The following is an 18,573-nucleotide window of genomic DNA, read 5'->3' as shown; positions in this document are numbered from 1 at the left end:
TATTCTGTCCCACTCCTCTTTTTCTATTCTATTCTACTCTGCTCTTTTCTACATGGACAATAATTGTGGTGATTTTTGTCTGCACCGAGATTTAAAAAGCACAGAACACATTTAGTGAAATGCAGCATGCCCGCTCCTACGTGCATTCTGAATGAGGCTGGTAGTGATATTTGCGTATAACAGAAGCACCGCCTCCCTCTCATTGGACAATGTCGATGTGAGGGCGTGGCAAGGAAAGATGAGAGTTGCAAATCCATGCCCTTACTGGGGAGACATGGAGCGCTATGGACACAGTCTCTACACGAATCCAGTAGGAATCTCAACTAAAGACACATTTCTTCAGTGAAGAAACAACCGATTTGAGAGACTTAGAGGAAAGAACGGCTGGCCCGGTTGAGGATGGAGTGTGCATTTGAAGCACAGAACCTGATCTCCATTTCTTTGAGGAAAATCCAAAGCTCCAGGACGCAGAGAGGAGGCATCAAGCTCCACAAGAACTTACTGGTAACGTACGTACTGAGAAACGCCAGGCAGTTTTACATGAGCAAAAACGTGTCGCAAACGCAAAGGACGCATCAATATGAGGATGTAGCGGCAGTCCGTGAAAGGCAAGACTATTTTGAATTGAGCGGGAGCCTAACGGAGTTGGCTGATGACTTCTACTGCAACTTTACTGGGGTTGAGTCGGAGACTTGGCACTGCGGAGCGCACCAGCCCAACGGCCAGCCAGCAGAAGTGGCGCACCAAGATGCATCTGCCTGCGGAATGCTTTCACCAAGTGACTCTGACCTCATGGTTTCGGAAGCCTGTTGGAGTTGTGCAGACAAATCCTCCTGGGAGTTACCTATCCCAAACCTACAAGCCAACCAAAAGACTGTCCTGGACTTGGACACGCATGTGGTGACTACTGTCACGAATGGATACTTCCACTCAGACTGTTGCGCGCAGTCTAAACAGCCGCAGGGCGCGCAGTGCTACACTAAAAAGCGAAAGATGGACACAAGTTATCATATTGTTGATCCAGAGTTTTACTTGCCAGACTTTGGGCCAGTGCCATGTAAAAGGATGAGAACTGAGGATGATTTTCATTCAGACTCGGACCAGTTGGACAACACAAACATCTCCAACCTGATCTCAGTGCTGGGTTCAGGTGGACTATCTGAGTTTGTGAGTTGGCAGCAGACGGACCTTGAACAAATATTCGCCGCTCAAACAATTTCTTTAAAACATACACTGTTAACAGGCAGTGGGTGGACCAGAGCAATTGAAGCATTTTGATTTGTATGATTGTTTTTCTTTGTATTGTTTTATTTTATTGCTTCTCAAATAAACCATGACACGACTGCAATCCCCTCTCTCCTCTGTTATTGAAAAATGTTGATGAAATGTGATTTTAAAGAGCAATCATGTTCTTATTGGAATACTTTTGGACAGTAACATTTCTCGTGCCAATGATATACTTTCTTCACACGGTATACATGAATTGTACCTTTCATTTAAACCTTATTTTCTGGTGATTCATTTGGGCTACTGGAGTCAGTCTTTGGTTTGTAGCCTATTTCCTGAAGAAATTAGTTAACGCTCAGTTTCTCTGGAAAGACGTTGGACGAGCTCCATCATGTGGCCAGAAAAGATCTGTGCAGCCTCGTGCACCATCTCAAGGCAGAATATCATTCTGTAAATGTATTATTCATTTCAGAGCTTGCTTTTATTAATCAATAAAACTTACATTATTTAAAAAACATTGATGTATTGGCTTTAAATCGCGACTTCAACTCCTGATGAATGATATCACTATGCTCTTGTTATGTGTGCACAAGAGTGGGTTTATGATAGATATACATTTAGGGTGATAGTGACCTTGTATTTTTTTTCTATTGCTATCATTTTACCAGTCATGTAAGACGTCATAGAGGTTGTCTCTATTTCATGACAATGCATTGACTAAAACTAGAAGATAAACACTAATAAGTATTATGGATTACTGGAATTATATACAATTAGGGATTTTTCTTCTCATAAAATAAATACAATGATGAAATAATCCAGCTTGTCATAGCTGAACGATTTTGTGTACAATATTTGGAAACGGCAGGCACGCTTGTGCCTCACTCCACTTGGAATAAAACAGGACTTTCAGTGGAGAGCTCGCAGTTATGTTGGCTCGGTGGGTCCGGGGAGGGGGCGGGTCTCCGAGAATACGCACCGAGCTTGTCCTTGAGACATGACTGCCCGAGTGTCTCCCTGCTATATTCCCCGGACAGCCAAATACTTTAACGCGTCTGTTTGACAAGATGTTGGGTGTTTTTGTCAAGGCCGCGGTGAGTCTATTGCTTTTTTTCATCCTAACTACATGTAGTTTAAGTGCGTATCAACAAACGCAGTAACGTTACGTTTAGCTTTACGGCATCAGACTGAGTGACGGGGGTGGGGCGCTGTACGGGACAGCAACAAGGTGACAATATAAGTTAAATATAACTCATGTTTCACCATGGTTTACTGGCCTGGTACGATATTTATTGTGGAATAGTGTTGATTTAGAGCGTCATTTAGCAGCCCCGCATTTAAACGTTAGCGTTACGCATAACATTAGCTTAGCTTAAGGTTAGCTGATAGCTCAACGTTACCTCGACTTGTGGCGTATGCCGACATAGTTTTATTGACGACATAGTCATCTTCAGTATTGCCCCTCTATTTATATTCTCTACACAACAACAACACTGCAACACACGGGCTTCATATCGATTTTATTTTGAAAGCGTCTACCGGAAGTTCTTTATTGTACGCCCGTAGACTTGACACAGATGAAAACGAAGCCGTTAATGCGAATGATTTATATCATTGTTTCTGAATATTCCTACTGTTACTTAACTTCTAAACACCCATTTATAAATGGACCATCTTATCATCAATATACCGGATAACTATTGGTCACCACCAGTGAGCACGAGGGCACAGACAGGCCTAGACAAATTGCTCTCATGTGTGTTTTGATGTAGCTAACATTTCAAAGGTTCAACTGTGTCACTCTTCTATTTATAACCTGGCAGAGCTGACGCCACTGGGTCCAAAGAACCAGTTTAGCTGTTTTGCAGTTGTTTTGGTGTCAGTTTTCTTACTTGGAACCATCGAGTCATTTACTATTTGAGGCTTTGATTGCAGGCACTTCATATTTTACAACATGTTGACACCTGGATTTGTGAGGCAGCATCAGTCAACTCTTTAGTCCAATTAATGTTAAGGTTCAACTAGAGAGATTATCACTAAACTCTTTGATTATTATATCAAGGCAGCACGTCTACAGTATGGTCACGTGGGCAGTTGAACTATTTGACCAAAGAGCAGTTCTGACAAAGGAGAGTTTGTGCTCATTAAGACCGTGTCTTCCAGCTGCGGCCCGGCCTGGTGAAGCCATGTCGCCTGGTCAGACCAGTAACACAGATCCCAGAGAGGTCCCTGGTGCACCAGGAGGGTTTGCCTAAGCTGCCCGTGCCGCCCTTGAAGCAGACATGTGAGCAGTACCTGGCTGCTCTGGAGCCCATCGTCAGCGAGGAGGAGCTGGAACACACCCGGCAGCTGGTGAAGGAGTTCCTCACGGGTGGTGTTGGGGACAGGCTGCAGAAAGGCCTGGACCGACGGGCACACAAGACAGACAACTGGGTAGATATCCGGGAGTATTTAGCTGAATATTTTGGTGTATAAGACATCTATATGTCTGAAGTCTGTAGTCTCAACAAGCAATGGAGAACTGTAAAGAAGCATTTTTTTTATTCTGCTTTCTGACCACTGCTTTTTTTAGTTGTCAGAATGGTGGATGCAGTCAGCCTATCTAGACTGCCGTATGCCGGTGGCGGTCTACACCAGCCCCGGGGTTGTCCTGCCTCGCATGCACTTCCACGATCGACAAGGACAGATGAGGTGAGAAACCAGGATCCACTGCAAAACCACAGTAACTAAGCTCTTTGTCTTACAAAACAAATCAAATGGTCTTATTCTATGCACACAGTTGTTTCCAAAAAAATGATTTCCATTGTGTTGAAGTGCAGTGTAAACAGGCTCATATGAAACTGGATTTTCAAGCCGACCTTTGCGCAGGATTCCCTCCACATGCTGGCTATTTAAAGCCCTTTAGCCGCTCATAGCATTGCTCAGCTGTTTTTGTCTACCGTGACCTATGGGATATGCCATGGACACACTGGCCCCAAAGAGAAATACTCCAGTGAAGCCAATGGCTTAGGACGAGCCAGGTATTTGTCACAATTTGTCAGCCAGTGACACTAGTAGGTCATATGGAATGACATGTACTTGTAAATGTCTCCATTCAGAGCTAACTGCTCATAATTGATGTTGAGAATCACCATATTTGTCAGTAACACAATGACGTCTTCTGTGCAGGTTTGCTGCCAAGCTGATTGCAGGAGTTTTGGAGTTTAAAAAAATGATTGACACGTGAGTTTGCCTGAAACTAATGCAAATATCAGACTGCTGATCAGAGCTCCTTATCACCATGACTTTCAGTTGGTTTGCAGAACTGCAGATGTATAATGTGAGCTGCTGTGTCGTAGTGACACCCTGCCTATAGAGTACCTGAGTGGGAAGCCGCTGTGTATGGACCAGTATTACCAGATCTTGTCCTCCTGTCGTATCCCTGGCCCAAAGAGAGACACTGTTGTTAATCACAGCATCGGGAAAATACCTCTCACTCATATCACTGTGGTCCACAACTTCCAGGTACTCTAGAATGCACTGTTGTTCTTCTCCTTCTTGCAACTAATTTTGTAATATACTTATCACTGGTCCAGTGGCTAAAGAAATACTGGAGCTATGGCTGAATTAACCTGACCTGGTCTTCCCCCCCCAGTTCTTTGTCCTGGATGTGTACCACAGCGATGGCACCCCGCTGACCGTAGACCAGATTTACATGCAGTTGGAGAAGATCTGGAACTCCTCTTTGCAGACTAACAAGGAGCCTATTGGCATCCTCACATCACAGCACCGCAACACCTGGGGAAAAGCTTATAACAATCTGATTAAGGGTGAGCAGAGAAACCAAAACCTCAAGAGCCTGTGTCGAAACGCTGTGTATCGATAGATTTGTTATTTTATTTAGAATAAATCAAGTCAATGAATCTAGGTGAGTATTTGAGAGAAAATATGTCACGGAAAATGTTTATCTTAAAGGCGGTTATATTCCTCCTCAGATAAAACGAATAAGGAGTCGGTCCGTGCCATCCAGAAAAGCATCTTCACGGTTTGTCTGGACGCTCCGATGCCGCGGGTGTCAGACGAGCTGTATCAGAGCCGCGTGGCTGCCCAGATGCTGCATGGAGGCGGAGCTCGCTGGAACAGCGGCAACCGCTGGTTTGACAAGACATTACAGGTGAGTGTGAGACAAATGACTTGACATTCAAAGTGATCAGCTGCACTGTGGTAATGGGTGAGTATTTGAATGTGCTTGTCAATCCTCCTCAGTTCATTGTTGGTGAAGACGGCACAAGTGGACTCGTGTATGAACACGCACCTGCTGAGGGTCCACCCATTGTGTTCCTCATTGATTTCGTTGTTCGATACATGTAAGTTTCTTTCAATTCTTAGATGAGAGTCAGACGTTTTTGAAATGAACTCAAACGGACAAAATGTTTCATATCTTCTCAACAGGTCGAGGAGTGAAATAGTTCGCACTCCTATGGTTCCCCTGCCCATGCCTCTGAAACTACGTTTTAACATCACACCTGAGGTCAAGAGAGACATTGAGAACGCCAAACAAAATATGAACATGTATGTAAAGTGCAGTTATGATTGTTATTATTATTGTCTCATCTTTGATGTCAGTCATTTTGTTTAACTCACGCTTTTCTTTGTTTCATCAGAATGGTTCATGACTTGGATGTGAAGGTGCTTATGTTTTCTCATTTTGGAAGAAAACTGCCACAAAAACATAAGCTGAGTCCAGATGCCTTTGTGCAAATGTCTCTTCAACTGGCCTACTTCAGGTAAGAAATCCCTTTTCAAATGATGCTGGACATGACCATTAAAGGGAGACATCATGAAAAACACACTTTTTCAGTGCTTGTGCACACACATTTGGATATCTTGTGTGCCTTCCAACCCACAAACTGTGAAATAGGACAACCCAGTCAGTTGTTTGTGGGCTGCCTAGATCAGAAAACATGTGATTCAACAAGCCATTCAGAACTGGCTTCCCATCCTATCGTACTTGCAGGCTCATTGGAACATACAGACTCACACACACACACACACACTCAAGCCGAGGGTATCTCCACCCTCGGCTTGAGAAATAACTTTGCAAAGGTGCGCCATATTTTTCTCGCAAGCCAATCAGAACAGACTGGGTTTATCAGGGGGGTTCAATAAGACAGGTGCTAAAATCAGACAGAGGGTGATATACAGGTATATTCAGGCATATAATCCTGTTCTAGTAGAAACTCCAAAATACGGGTATGAACCTGGAAATGAGCATGATGTGTCCCCTTTTATGTATTACATCAAATATTCTGTGTCCTGTTTTTGAATCCCAGGATGTATAATATTTGCTGCTCCACCTATGAGAGCGCATCGCTACGGATGTTTAAATATGGGCGAACAGATGCAATTCGTGCAACTACTACAGACTCGTTTAAATTTGTCCAGGCACTGCAAGACCCGGCCAAACAGGTACTGTTGAACCACCAGAATTCTCAATAAATGTATTGAATAGGAAGCCGTCTGACTGAACAGAAAATACTGTCAACAGAACACAGAGAGGCTGGCGCTGCTGCAGGCGGCCGCTCGGACACATAAGGACAACATGTACAAAGTGAGAACTGGAGTTTATCAACATAAAAAAAAAAAAAATCTTAGTTTTTCAATTCATCATCTGATTAATGACAGCTCTACACATTCAACTCTATTTCAGGCAATTCATGGACAAGCCATCGACAGACACCTCCTCGGACTGAAGATGCTGAGTATTAACGAGCTGACCTCCATGCCTGAGATATTCATGGATACCTCGTTTGCTGTGGCTCAGCATTATAATCTCTCCACCAGCCAGGTACATCTGTACCTAAGAAAACCAACAGTCTATTATTACTGAGCAAATGATTGTTTGTTTGCCCTCATCTTTCCCGTCTCTGTGTCCAGGTTGGCTCCAAGACAGACTGTGTGATGTGCTTCGGTCCAATGGTGCCAGATGGCTATGGAGTGTGTTACAATCCCATGGATGAGCACATCAACATCGCCATCACGGCCTTCAACAGCTGTGACGAGACGAACGCGGCCAAGTTTGCCCAGGCTGTAGAGGATGCTCTGTTGGACATGAGAGCTCTCCTGGAAGACACAGCTACAGCCGAGCAGTGATCCCACACTGGGGCCTGGCATGGTGCTTTTGTCCTGGCGGGCTGTGCGGGAGCTGGAACTGAACCGGTGCGGCGACGTCGCTGGCAGAAAGCCACGCTGGCACAGACGCACAATGTACCGAGTGTGCTGGAGCTGAGGGGGGGAACCTGTTATCGAAGGGTTGTGGGAAGTGCAATGCGTGACTGCCTTTGTGATGTGAAGTCATTCTTTATAATGGAAATTCTATATTTTAATACATTGTGTTTTACCTCATTTTACATTAACATAAGTTGTTGATTATAATGGTAGAATATTTATTCTTGATTTATACTTTACAAGTCTCTAGTGCAGTCTTTAGAATAATACTGTCCTCACTTGACTTTGGTTTGGTTTGTTTATTAGTTATTTCGGGTCAAAATAATTACCACAAATGAAAACTAAACAAGAGAATGTTTTCTTTTTTTTTTTTATTTTAAGTCTTTCCACGAACAAAATAGAAGTTAATATTTGTTGAAAGAATATGTGAGTATTGTAAACTAAAGAAATGTTGAATGTAAATTCCAAAAATCCAATAATAGTTAATATTTATTATCAAAGACGAATAAAGGAATATTCGGCTCTGAAGCTCCCTTTGGAATGCAGGTATTCTCCACGAAATTCAATCTCAGCCATATTTCCAGAGGAGTGCCACTGAAACAGCTGTCGGCCTTTAAACACATTGGTCGCTAAGACGTCCATGTCCCGGATCTGAGCAAGTAACACAAGGCAGTCGTTATTATACCATAACATACAAACAAACCATTTTGAAACAATAGCAAACAAAACATGTCCGCACCATGATGTATGTAGACTGGGAGTTGGTGGCGTTGAACACTGCTCCGATGTGTAGCGCTTGGATTCTGATCTTCACTGAGGGAGGGGCGTTGATGAGCACTCGACAGGTGTGGTTCGTGTTGGACGTTGTTGGATTCTCAAAGACGCTGGTTGGCGAAAACAGCTGAATGTCACAATCTGTGGGGCAAAAGCCATAACACATTTCATCTCAACAAAATATTATGAACACAAATGCAATCCAATGCAATGGCCAGGCTGGGAGTAGTTCATTTGAGAAGCCCAAAGATGTGAGTTTTAGTTGACTGTGTCAGGTGCTGGTTCAAGTCATTCTTTAGGCAGATAAAAGTGCTAAAAGGTTAACAATTCAAAATCCATAGGGGAGGTGAGAGGACACAATAGAAGTACAATACAACACAAACCTTTGCAGCTGTATTATATTGTTATTACGATATTTTCGACTTCACTGTACTTATTGCAGGGCTTTTGTATTGGATTGCATTAGACTGTGCAAGTGTTCACAATATTGCGTACTCTCTCTAGTTATAGTTTTCAACCTTTATGTTGCAACATTGGGCTCAATTGACTTATAGCTGCAACTATTCCAAAAAGCAAGTAAAGCCTCCTCTCATCCGATCTTTTAAAATAAAGGAAAGCCTTTTTGGATAGCAAAGGAAAACGAATCGTGCTGAACACACAAGCACTCTTACCCTGATGGTGGCTCTTCTTCGTGTTTTTCTGTGAATTATAGGTAAACACAACCCCGTTCCCGGGCGTCAGCAGTTTTTGACGCACCAGCAGGATGTTGGTTCTGGTTGTCAGTTCGCTACCCGCTACCCGCTCGCACTTCTTCACAACTGCCAGTCGGTCAAAAAATGCAACAGATTCCTCTGTAAAAAAAAAAAAAAAAACACATTCACAGAGTGACAGTCATTTATTTAGCTGCAATAGTCACGACATAGGACATATCATCCTTTTATATAGTAGATAAAACTTACTCTTTTTGCAGTTTAAAAAGCCAGATTCCACTTTAATGTGAATGACCTCATCAAGGGGTCGACCTATGGATACTGTGCAGCGGCCGGTCACGTCTTTCAAATCCACCGTGCCTGATTCCTCCAGGAGTAGCTGTCCACATGCACCTGGTCAAAAGCAGACACTGTAATGATACTCCTGCAGCTGCCTGCAGCGCTCACAGAGAATGGGTAGTTTATGTGTACTCACTGGGGTTAGGTGCTGGGATTGTTGTTCTGGAACGTGGAACGGGGCTTGGCTCTGTTGGACTTGGTGAAAGACGGTCCAATGGGTGCTGTGGCGTAACTTTAGTGGTGACATCTGAGGTGGGCAGAACGCAGCCGCCCAAATAGCAGCCCTGGATGGTTATGGGTTTAGGCATGTGCATACAAAACGGAGGGCTGAGGGGCTCCGCCTTAGAGGGGCCCATGCAGGGCACGGCTCTGGACTGGATCCCGTATCCACACGGTACTGAACACTGGATTGGCAAGATATCACAAAAAAAACCTGATTCACATGAACATGACTGGGAACAAGAAGAGGAGTTCTGTGTCCTGGGAAATAAATTGCTCTTAAAGGGCCATACCACTGTGTTTGCTGGTACAGTTCCATAATAGGCAGCTATTCATATTCTGCATTTTCAATGCACAGATTTTAAGATTTGGATGTTGTTGTTTTTTTCCGGACAATTCCAGATAGCAATTATGGTTATATATGGTTATTAGTTATTTTCATACAATATGAAAATCATTTGGTGTTGCAATATTATTTCATGGTAATGCAGTTTAAGTGCAGACTGATTTGAAAAGCCTTGCATGGTCCTTTAAAATAGATTATTTCTGCTTGAAAAATAATTTAGATATTTAATAGATTGTCAAAAAGTCCCATTCATTGTATGTCAATTGACTTGATGGTTGATCAACTGATTGTTTCATCTTGAGTCTAATCTCGTCTTCACAGTCCAGTCCATGTACCTGGCTCCATGGTTTCGCCTCCCATCTCAAGGTGCAGATCTGCACCAGGCAGGGCACTGTGGTGGCTGGTTTCACAGCTGCACGGCAGCTTTCCTCCGGCACCACACTCTCCTTGCCGTGAACAGATTGGACACAAGACACAGTCCTCTGAGCTACACCCAAATCACAGGACTCCGAGCAGGGCGATGCGCTGAATACCTTCCACCTGGATGATTGGCAGTATTTAAAATAATTTTGCCTTTGCAAAAAAAATATATTTAGACGATGTGTGTTTGTGTGTGATTCACCTTGCTGGGCAGCTGTGGTCGTTACATGAAACCACTGCTGTGGGTTTGAGAAGCACACTGCACTCTGAATCCTCCACCACCTCCTCCTCCCCTTCTATTTCTACAGCACAGTACAGCACCCTGTTGGCCACCCCTCCTCCACACCTTACACTGCAGACTCCTTGCTTAGAGCGCCACCTGGTTGTTACAAAAGATATTTTGCTGCTGTCCCTATTTTAAACATCATTTCTTTCTCTAACATGGATACACAGCAGACTACATACTGAAGACGCACATGAGATTCACTTCATTATATTATACATAAATACTGCATGTGGATGTCAAGTATAGTGTCTCACATGGGGGGGCAGGGAAACGTGTTGCAGGTCTCAGACTGAGGAGGAGGTTTTGTGGAAGCATCACAGTGGATGTCCGTCACCCTGAGTCTGGTCTGGTGGTCCACACAGGAGAACCAGACCTGCAGGGTTCCTACACAAGCATCAAGCTTTGGTTGACCTTATCTGATAAGGCTGTTTCTGAGTGAAGGTGAGCACATGGTTCACTTACCATTATGACAGGTCTTTGAGCACTGGCTGATAACAGGACTCCAGACATACACATGAGCCTGTTTAGAGCGTGGCGACACACCAGACGTTAGTACTGGTTGTTCCTGGTCAAGAAAGACAGTGTTTAGACACCCTTCACCTTTTGAAATAAGAGAGAGATTTTAGTCATGTTCTACTTTACCTCTCCCTTAGATTGCCATCCAATGGGGCAAACATCTACCACACAGGGCACAGAATCAGTCGGTTTAATCTGCAAAGAACAAACACTTTGATCCACTTCAAAATCTTGACCATCTTCTGGCCGGACACATGACACGTTGCGTTTTGCTTCTCCTGGCCCACACAGTGCTGAACACTCCCCTGGCTCTGACACTCGCCATCTGTAAACACACATGAATGGATTTCTCTTTAAAAAAAGAAAAAAAAAAAACCAACACCGGAAAGCCTTCATACTCTGTGGTCATATGACGTTATTTGACCCATGCACATAATGATCAACAGTACAGTGTAGACTTCATACCTAGCAGGACAGTGTTGCAGGTTACATTTTTCAACAGTATCTGGAGCCGTATCAGGTGGGCATTCAGAATCTGAAACCTTTACCACATTGGCTCCATGTATCTGAACACATCTTACGGGACGCACTCTCTCTCCTCCACCGCAGGAGGCACTACAAGACCCAAACGTCCCTGTGTCCCAACTGTAAAACAGTAAATTATTAATGTATAACCATTTGTGCTGAGCACAGAAGGACATAAAACAGTGTTGAGTATGAACCAAACCTGGGGTGACAGCTGGACAGCTGACAGGTTGTGTGGAGCGGTACGGGTGGAGGAGGTGTTTCACAATTGTGTTCCTCCAAATGGTTGTTGGTGTCTTCATCTACACAGACATATACATGCTTCTCTACACCTGTTAAGAAAGTTAATATGTGTAGAGAGAAAGAATTACTTAATGAACACCTTCAATGAAGTTAGCAAGATTAAGGGGGATTTTTAAACCTAAAATATTTCATATTATTGCATTTGTTGCATTGTATGTGACCATTTAGTTAATCAGTTCAGCTGACATTTTATGGTATTTGCTTCTGAAAACATGTGCGATCAGAACAATGACAAATGAATTTGGCATATTCAACACTGCCTGTCCGTATAATAGACAGACACTGTAAGTGTGGGACAAAAGCTGGCTCGAAAAGGTCAATTCTGCTGCACATTATCATACAAATGCCTCGTCTCATTTGTAAAACCCATCGGCTCCTAAAACAAGAGAGCGAAGACTATAATGTGCAATCAGCCTGTGAATTTATAATGACATCTATCATCAAATACATTATTATGCTGGTTTTCTTTTGGTGCTTTTCAATAGGACTCGTGATTAACAGTTCGTTACCTGATCCACAGGAGACAGAGCAGGGTGTTGTGAAGACAGCCCACTTTCCGTTAGGTGAGATGTCTGTCAAGTCGCTGTTTCTGATAGGTACATAGAAGTGGTAGCTAATGTTTGGATTAGTCTTCTCTCCGTATTCTTTTCCATATTTGCGATAGACCTTTAAAGAAAAACACTCAGATGTTGAACACAAAGTTTTTTCCCATTTTAGTCCTGCAAGTATTTCTTTCTTAACGTTGTTGAATGTTTCTCTCTCCTGACCTGTACTCTTATTTCGTCTGACAGCGGTCCTGGCAACAGCAGCTCTTCCATCTCGGGCAAAAAGTCAGGGGTCAGGTGGAGGCGGTACTCTAGGCGGTTATCATCCAGCGGGGAAGGGTGGGTTGTAGTCAGTGCCATGCTGCCCATCCCGGAAACAATGTACCGATCCCCAACCATTACAGCTGGAGACATAAACGCCAAAAACAATTCCCAGTTTTAGTACCTGTTAATCCTGGTGTAGAAATCTCTTATAAAGTGATGAGGCGCACCCATGTGAGTGAAGAGAGGTGCCCGGTTGACAATATGAACCTGCGTGGCATTCACTGGCAGAGACAGGAAAGTGGTATACTCTGTATAAGAAAGAAATAAGAAAACATGTCTTACTTAAATGCGTAATAGATTACCAAATTAGTTCTCAATTCATTGAATGTGTTCATTAGCTGTACACTGTTGTTTGTTACCTCTGGCCTGACCGCCCATGTAGGAGTCAGAGGTCAGACTGCAGGATGATGCATCTCCACCACACACCCCGCACACATCCCTCACTTTCCCAGATTGCAGCATACCATCACAGCCAAACAGCTGATCAGAGACAAACAGTGCATTTAAAAAGCCGTTAGATTGAATGCGAAAAAAATAAAGTGTGAAAGAGTAAGATTGCATCTGCTTTGTCATCTACTCAGTCTTTTTTACCTGGCATTTCCCTCTTAAGCAAGCAGCTGTGGATCCAAAGTGAGGCGGGCTGTCTGACTCACAGCGAGTCCCATCAACTAACTGAGAGCCGCGGCTCACTATGAAGTTTTCTCCTTTTGACTGGCACACATATCTGCACTGCTCATCCCCTGGTTATGTTGAGAAGAGTTCACATTAAAACAAATGTTTAGTTTTGCTTCTTTACATAGGAAAAAATAAATATTCAGGCCCACCTTGTGCAAAGCCTACAGCAGGGATCCAGGTGTAGAAAGTGGCAGTGTTTGGTAACAGGTAGAGGGGGTTGAGGTCTGTTTGGGAACACTGCTCTGCCATGAAATCCAGCTGAGTGTGCTCACATGGCTGCAACAACATGTGTGGTATGACAAAGAAAAGCATTTTTTCTTCCTTGATAATGGTGTCTGTTTGCCTTTTTAACCCCCAAACCACTGTAGAGGTATTCGTGGCTCACTTTGACCCAAGCTCAGTTACTTTGCCTCTAATTCTCCAAGTTGTGTCATCAGTACTTGTGTTTTTGGAGGCTTGTTATGGGGGCACAGGCTGCAAACTGCTAACAAAAGATCAACAAACAGTGGGACGATTCTGGGTACAGTGATCCACTGAGTAAATAGCATTGACCTACAGTATGGAGGCCCAATGTAAATAGTCAGAAGCTCAGAACGTACTTGCTGGTGACAAAGTTCAGCCTCAATATCCGATTCCTCACAATCATTCCCTCCAAAAGCAGGTCTGAAAAATTAGACATGATACACTTTCAGAAAGTCATCTATAAGCTGTTCACTTTCAAACATCAATATCACATAAAGTACACGGGATGGTCAGCTCCGACTATGACTGATGCTTGCATCACATTTGTTACCTTGGGTTATTGCATTTCCGTGTGCGGTGAGTGACTCCCCCTCCACATGTCCGTGAGCAAGGGGAGAACTCAGACCAGTTGGACCAGGAGCCATGAACCACCACAGAAGAGCTGAGCTCATCTAACGAAACGCAACGCCCCTTCAGACACCACTGGAGGAGAGGAATGCACCTCATGAACAAACATGCATGGGCCTACTTTTTGGTTCAATGGGAGAACGGTTGCACCTAAATGACTCACTAATAACAGAGCAGTACCTGATAAGGTGCACACTCTGTCCCGTCCAGCAGTGGGACGAGGAGACGTTTGCAGGAGCTGTTATCATCAGGGTTAATGTGACAGGACAGGACACGACAAGCTGGCTGATGGAAAAGAAGACCAAAAAGGACAAAAAATTGGGTGGTGGTGTGTTTATTTTTGATGTGAAATGCCACCTGGTGGTATCAAGCTGCTATTACAGGTGACTAACCAGGTCAGGATTGGTGAAAGAGCAGGCTCTTGCAGTGCTACCAAAGGCTATACGGCACTGGTCATCAACTCCGTAGTATAGACCAGGCTTCCAGTCTTGTAGGGAGCCTTCCAGTGCAGGCAGGTCCTTTACACACTCAGCTTTACCTTCACTGGGAACATGAGTACAAGTGACATCTCATTATCATGTCCAGACTGTGGCAGATTTGTATCTAATAATCTTATAAACGAGTCCCAGGTCTGCATGGTGAATGAGAGGCACTTCCAAGCACAGCTGCTCTGAACTGGTTGACCCACCTGAAGAATGTGAGCAGCTGCTGTCTGCTGCAGGGAGACCAGGTCAGATCCACACTGTTGTAGCCGCCATCGGAGGCCATCATGAACCCACTCCTGCCGCAGGTGTTTCCTACTCCGTCATGGTTGATTCCAAAACTGGGTGAAAGAAAATTGACACCTTCAATTAGAACACACCTATATTATTGAGTATGCTAATTATAAGGAAAATAGGAATGTCCTCGAAGGAAAAACTTTAAAAACAAAAGTAACATGATTTCATTATACACTATTATTGGACATATATGTGTAATTGTATGTTTGCCTGTGATCAAATATTACATCGTTGCATGTTTATCTAACTTGATGTGAACCGACTTAAAGACTAACCAAGTTAAGGCAGCAATTATGTGGAATTAATTAATTGAAAGTGTACCAATTGAATACTGTCTCTTCTTTCCCAATAATTAGTGCCAAATTACATACTTCTTTCTCAGAAACTTCTTTGAAATTATTTTTGAAATTACAGACCTTCAAAAGAAAGTGTTACCTAATAAGATTTAATCGCCGTGATGTAAACTTAAAACCTATATTATAGATATTGCAGATTCCCTGATGATCATGTGTGTGACTCTGCTTTACCTGTGGCCAATCTCATGAGTGATGGTGATCCCCAGGTCAAAGCCCGTGTCCTCTGTGATCACACAGCTCCATTCACTGGAGCAAGCCCCACCCAGCTGCGCTACACCCCTGACCTGATTGTTCCCATCGGGCAACACCAGGTCATACCTGTTAGTGATGGTAGACATAAAACATGGCTTCATAAAATATCAAGAGAACATCTCCTCGCAATACAGCCAGCTACATGTAACACACCGTGTAATGTATAACAGAAGATCAGCGTGTAGTGGGTCTGTATCGTTTGAGGGGTTTATCCTTCGGCCCCAGTCACACACACTTCTGAGAGAGGAGGTGATGTTGGGAGACATTTGGATCTCTGGCTAGAAGAGTGACCACAATAACAAAAGAAAGGTGGTGATAATAAAACATAAAGATGCTGAATTTATGATCATTTTTACCATTGCTCACACTTAAAGTCAGCCTGGATAACATGAAAGGTACACATCTTGTAGCTATATGTAGCTACTACTTGATTCATTGAGCTTATAACAGGGAGCCAGTTACCTCTGGCTCTGACAGGATGATCATGCGGACCAGGTGCACCCTCATATTGGCACCCAGGGCCATGTCTCTCAACAGCTCTGAGGCCTGGGTGGAAATTGGAAAAAAAGTCAGATGAATACACGGTATTTCAGCAGGATGTTCAGAGTGCAATGGGACTATAGTATAGCAGTGCACTTTAAACGTCTGGCTATGTAAACATTTCAACACCTGAACTGATTTTTCTCTTCATCATTTATTCATTGATCTTCATTCAGACCAACAGTGGTGTAAATTATGTTGGTTTAGGTTTGTTCTACTCAGGGGTGGAAGTAACAAATTCGTTTTTTTGTGTGCGTGTACTTTTTCAAGTATAGTCATTTTGTAGCCTAAATACATTATTTGATTTGATAGATATAAATATTTGTTTCCCCTTTCAAATATGTAAGGCAGTAACATAAACGTAGTAAATTTTACAATTAATTTCCCCTTTTTACATAAATACATTTTACACAAGTTACTTGAGTAAAACATTCTGGGACTCTTTCCTGCTGTGGTTCCAGTACATTTCCCCATACATTTATTTAAGGCATAGAAACGGATATCGATAGAAAGTAAAGGCTGTTGTGCTCAGTCTTACAATGTTGAGGTTGGTGAGGATGTATCGTTCTGTGTCCTGCTTGTGGACCTGCTGGACCTCAGGCCCGACCACTACCAGCAGTTCCAGATGTGTGATATCAGGCATCTGAGCCCAGCGACGCAGCCGCCCATTCACTGTCAACAAGGAGAAGGAGACACAGTATTGGCAGACACCAGTAATTACAGTATCACAGAGAGAACACATTCATTGCATTATGTATTGCATTATTTTACAGTTCAGCCATAGAGAAACATACCTGAGGCATCAGAAGATGAAACTATGTCTCTTTGACTGGGGGAGTGATGAAAATGCTTTAAGAGGACACAAACGTTCATTTTAAGGTTATTTTTAAGCACCACTTTTAGGTTCTTTAGAAACTACAGCTTCAAACCTGTGTAACCAAATTTAGATCCGTCTGCCCAAACACTGAATGAAAACACAAAAGTATTTTTGAGCTTTTGTTTTTTAGTGACTGCCATGTAAATCCAGTTATGACAGCTGGTCGTGGGTTTTCACAGGATGATAAACAGTTTAAAGTTGAAGAGTTCAATGTACTTTGCAGAAGTCCCGAGCAGTGGAATCACTAACCGCCGTGCTCCTGTTCACTCACAGCTTTCCACCTACCTCGTCCAATGGAGAACTCATTAGAGCGGCTAAGCCAGGCCACAGTGACAGCAGAAAGAGCACGGTCGTAAAAAACATGTTTCCTATCTTCCTGTGCGTCTACCTGCTCTGCTTTAATACCAGGACAATATGTGATCCTCCTCTTCAGCAGGACAGAGCCCAGCTAAGAGGGTATGAGTGACGTGTGTTTATGTAAACATTAGGGACAAAGTTGATAGGTGGCATACGTCACTAGTTTTCCCCCCCTTTGGGGCCAAGAGGACAGATCTCATTGGTTGGGTTTTTCCTTTTTTTGTACTATGACTAATGTGTACATTCTAGCATTTCGTAACTGAACAATGAAAAGTATTACAATCCGTCAGACTTTTTGTTGTTTAAAACATTTTGATGATAAGAGATTGTCAGCGATGGCAGCTGCATGCTTTATTTAGTAACAAAAATCCACTTTTGGATACAAGCCCTATTTATATTTAGTCCTTTCGCAGCTGCAATCACTGCTGAATTAATCCCAATTATCATAAATAATGTTGTGTGCTGTTTCTTGTCTTAGCCATTAGAGGGCAGACATGATCCTGTGGTTGGAACGTATAAGAAATTGGGAGGGAACAGAAGCACATCCTCCACAAGAGTGTAAATATCATCCCTTATGTCCATGGCAGACACAAAACCTTGTCTAAAGCTCATTTCTTTATTTCGAAGGCATAAGACTCATAGTGGAAACAATTAAACAAAAACAATAAAGCTTAAACTGACCAGCTTTATCCTTTGGGTCATGGTGAAAATAATTTCCCTGTATTCCTTAATCTGGGCCAGATGATGGTCTATTCCCTCTAGATTAAACAATTAGTAGAGATTTCATTTTAATAACTTGTTAACGGGGAAGTTATTTAAAATATATCATTATACTTTACTTCTTTATTTGCTTTTGATGATACAAATACTGTAAAAATGGGCCCTACAGCTTGAAAACATTCCCCCCCCCTGCTATGATTATAAATGCTCATAAATAACCAGAATATTTCCACCTTTCAGGAAAAAAAATTCCAATGTTGTTTCACCATACTACAAAAAGTGTTTGACCCTCCTTCTGCTCCTCTCCATCCCCTTCCTTCCCGAGTAGGGATAGTTTATCTCCACAGAGCTAGGATTCAAGCCCCATCTGCCGTTAGTCTGCCAGATATCTGCCTGTTGTCTGTCT

The 18,573-nt window shown here is 43.1% G+C and overlaps 3 protein-coding genes across 3 annotated transcripts; 2 read left to right on the top strand and 1 right to left on the bottom strand.

Moving 5' to 3' along the window:
- Positions 1-252: 252 nt before the first annotated feature.
- On the top strand, positions 253-2,053 carry LOC116384654 (immediate early response gene 5-like protein). Its single transcript, XM_031849523.1, has one exon. The coding sequence runs from the start codon at positions 400-402 to the stop codon at positions 1,276-1,278; it is 879 nt and encodes a 292-aa protein (XP_031705383.1). The 5' UTR covers positions 253-399; the 3' UTR covers positions 1,279-2,053.
- Positions 2,054-2,188: 135 nt separating this feature from the next.
- LOC116384653 (carnitine O-acetyltransferase) lies at positions 2,189-7,975 on the top strand. The gene is made up of 14 exons (XM_031849522.1): positions 2,189-2,321; positions 3,391-3,660; positions 3,800-3,918; positions 4,396-4,449; positions 4,566-4,731; positions 4,862-5,036; positions 5,202-5,380; positions 5,473-5,573; positions 5,659-5,778; positions 5,871-5,993; positions 6,540-6,675; positions 6,755-6,817; positions 6,917-7,054; positions 7,144-7,975. Exons 1-14 carry the CDS (start codon positions 2,295-2,297, stop codon positions 7,357-7,359), a joined length of 1,887 nt encoding a protein of 628 aa, XP_031705382.1. The 5' UTR covers positions 2,189-2,294; the 3' UTR covers positions 7,360-7,975.
- adamts13 (ADAM metallopeptidase with thrombospondin type 1 motif, 13) lies at positions 7,656-17,477 on the bottom strand. The gene is made up of 29 exons (XM_031849521.1): positions 17,376-17,477; positions 17,008-17,062; positions 16,752-16,885; positions 16,136-16,219; positions 15,827-15,951; positions 15,593-15,739; positions 14,975-15,109; positions 14,679-14,829; positions 14,467-14,571; positions 14,210-14,361; positions 14,016-14,079; positions 13,566-13,692; positions 13,333-13,481; positions 13,101-13,221; positions 12,909-12,989; positions 12,640-12,821; positions 12,382-12,538; positions 11,772-11,901; positions 11,510-11,689; positions 11,171-11,369; positions 10,991-11,093; positions 10,783-10,912; positions 10,445-10,621; positions 10,158-10,362; positions 9,394-9,661; positions 9,168-9,311; positions 8,880-9,059; positions 8,174-8,349; positions 7,656-8,085 (listed from the first exon to the last, which is right to left on the bottom strand). The coding sequence occupies exons 1-29, from the start codon at positions 17,451-17,453 to the stop codon at positions 7,930-7,932; spliced, it is 4,095 nt and encodes a 1,364-aa protein (XP_031705381.1). The 5' UTR covers positions 17,454-17,477; the 3' UTR covers positions 7,656-7,929.
- Positions 17,478-18,573: the final 1,096 nt, after the last annotated feature.

Source organism: Anarrhichthys ocellatus, unplaced genomic scaffold (genome assembly GCF_004355925.1).
Source record: "Anarrhichthys ocellatus isolate YVR2014 unplaced genomic scaffold, GSC_Weel_1.0 scaffold9, whole genome shotgun sequence".
Taxonomy (NCBI): Eukaryota; Metazoa; Chordata; class Actinopteri; order Perciformes; family Anarhichadidae; genus Anarrhichthys; species Anarrhichthys ocellatus.
This window is presented reverse-complemented; position numbering and strand designations above follow the sequence as displayed.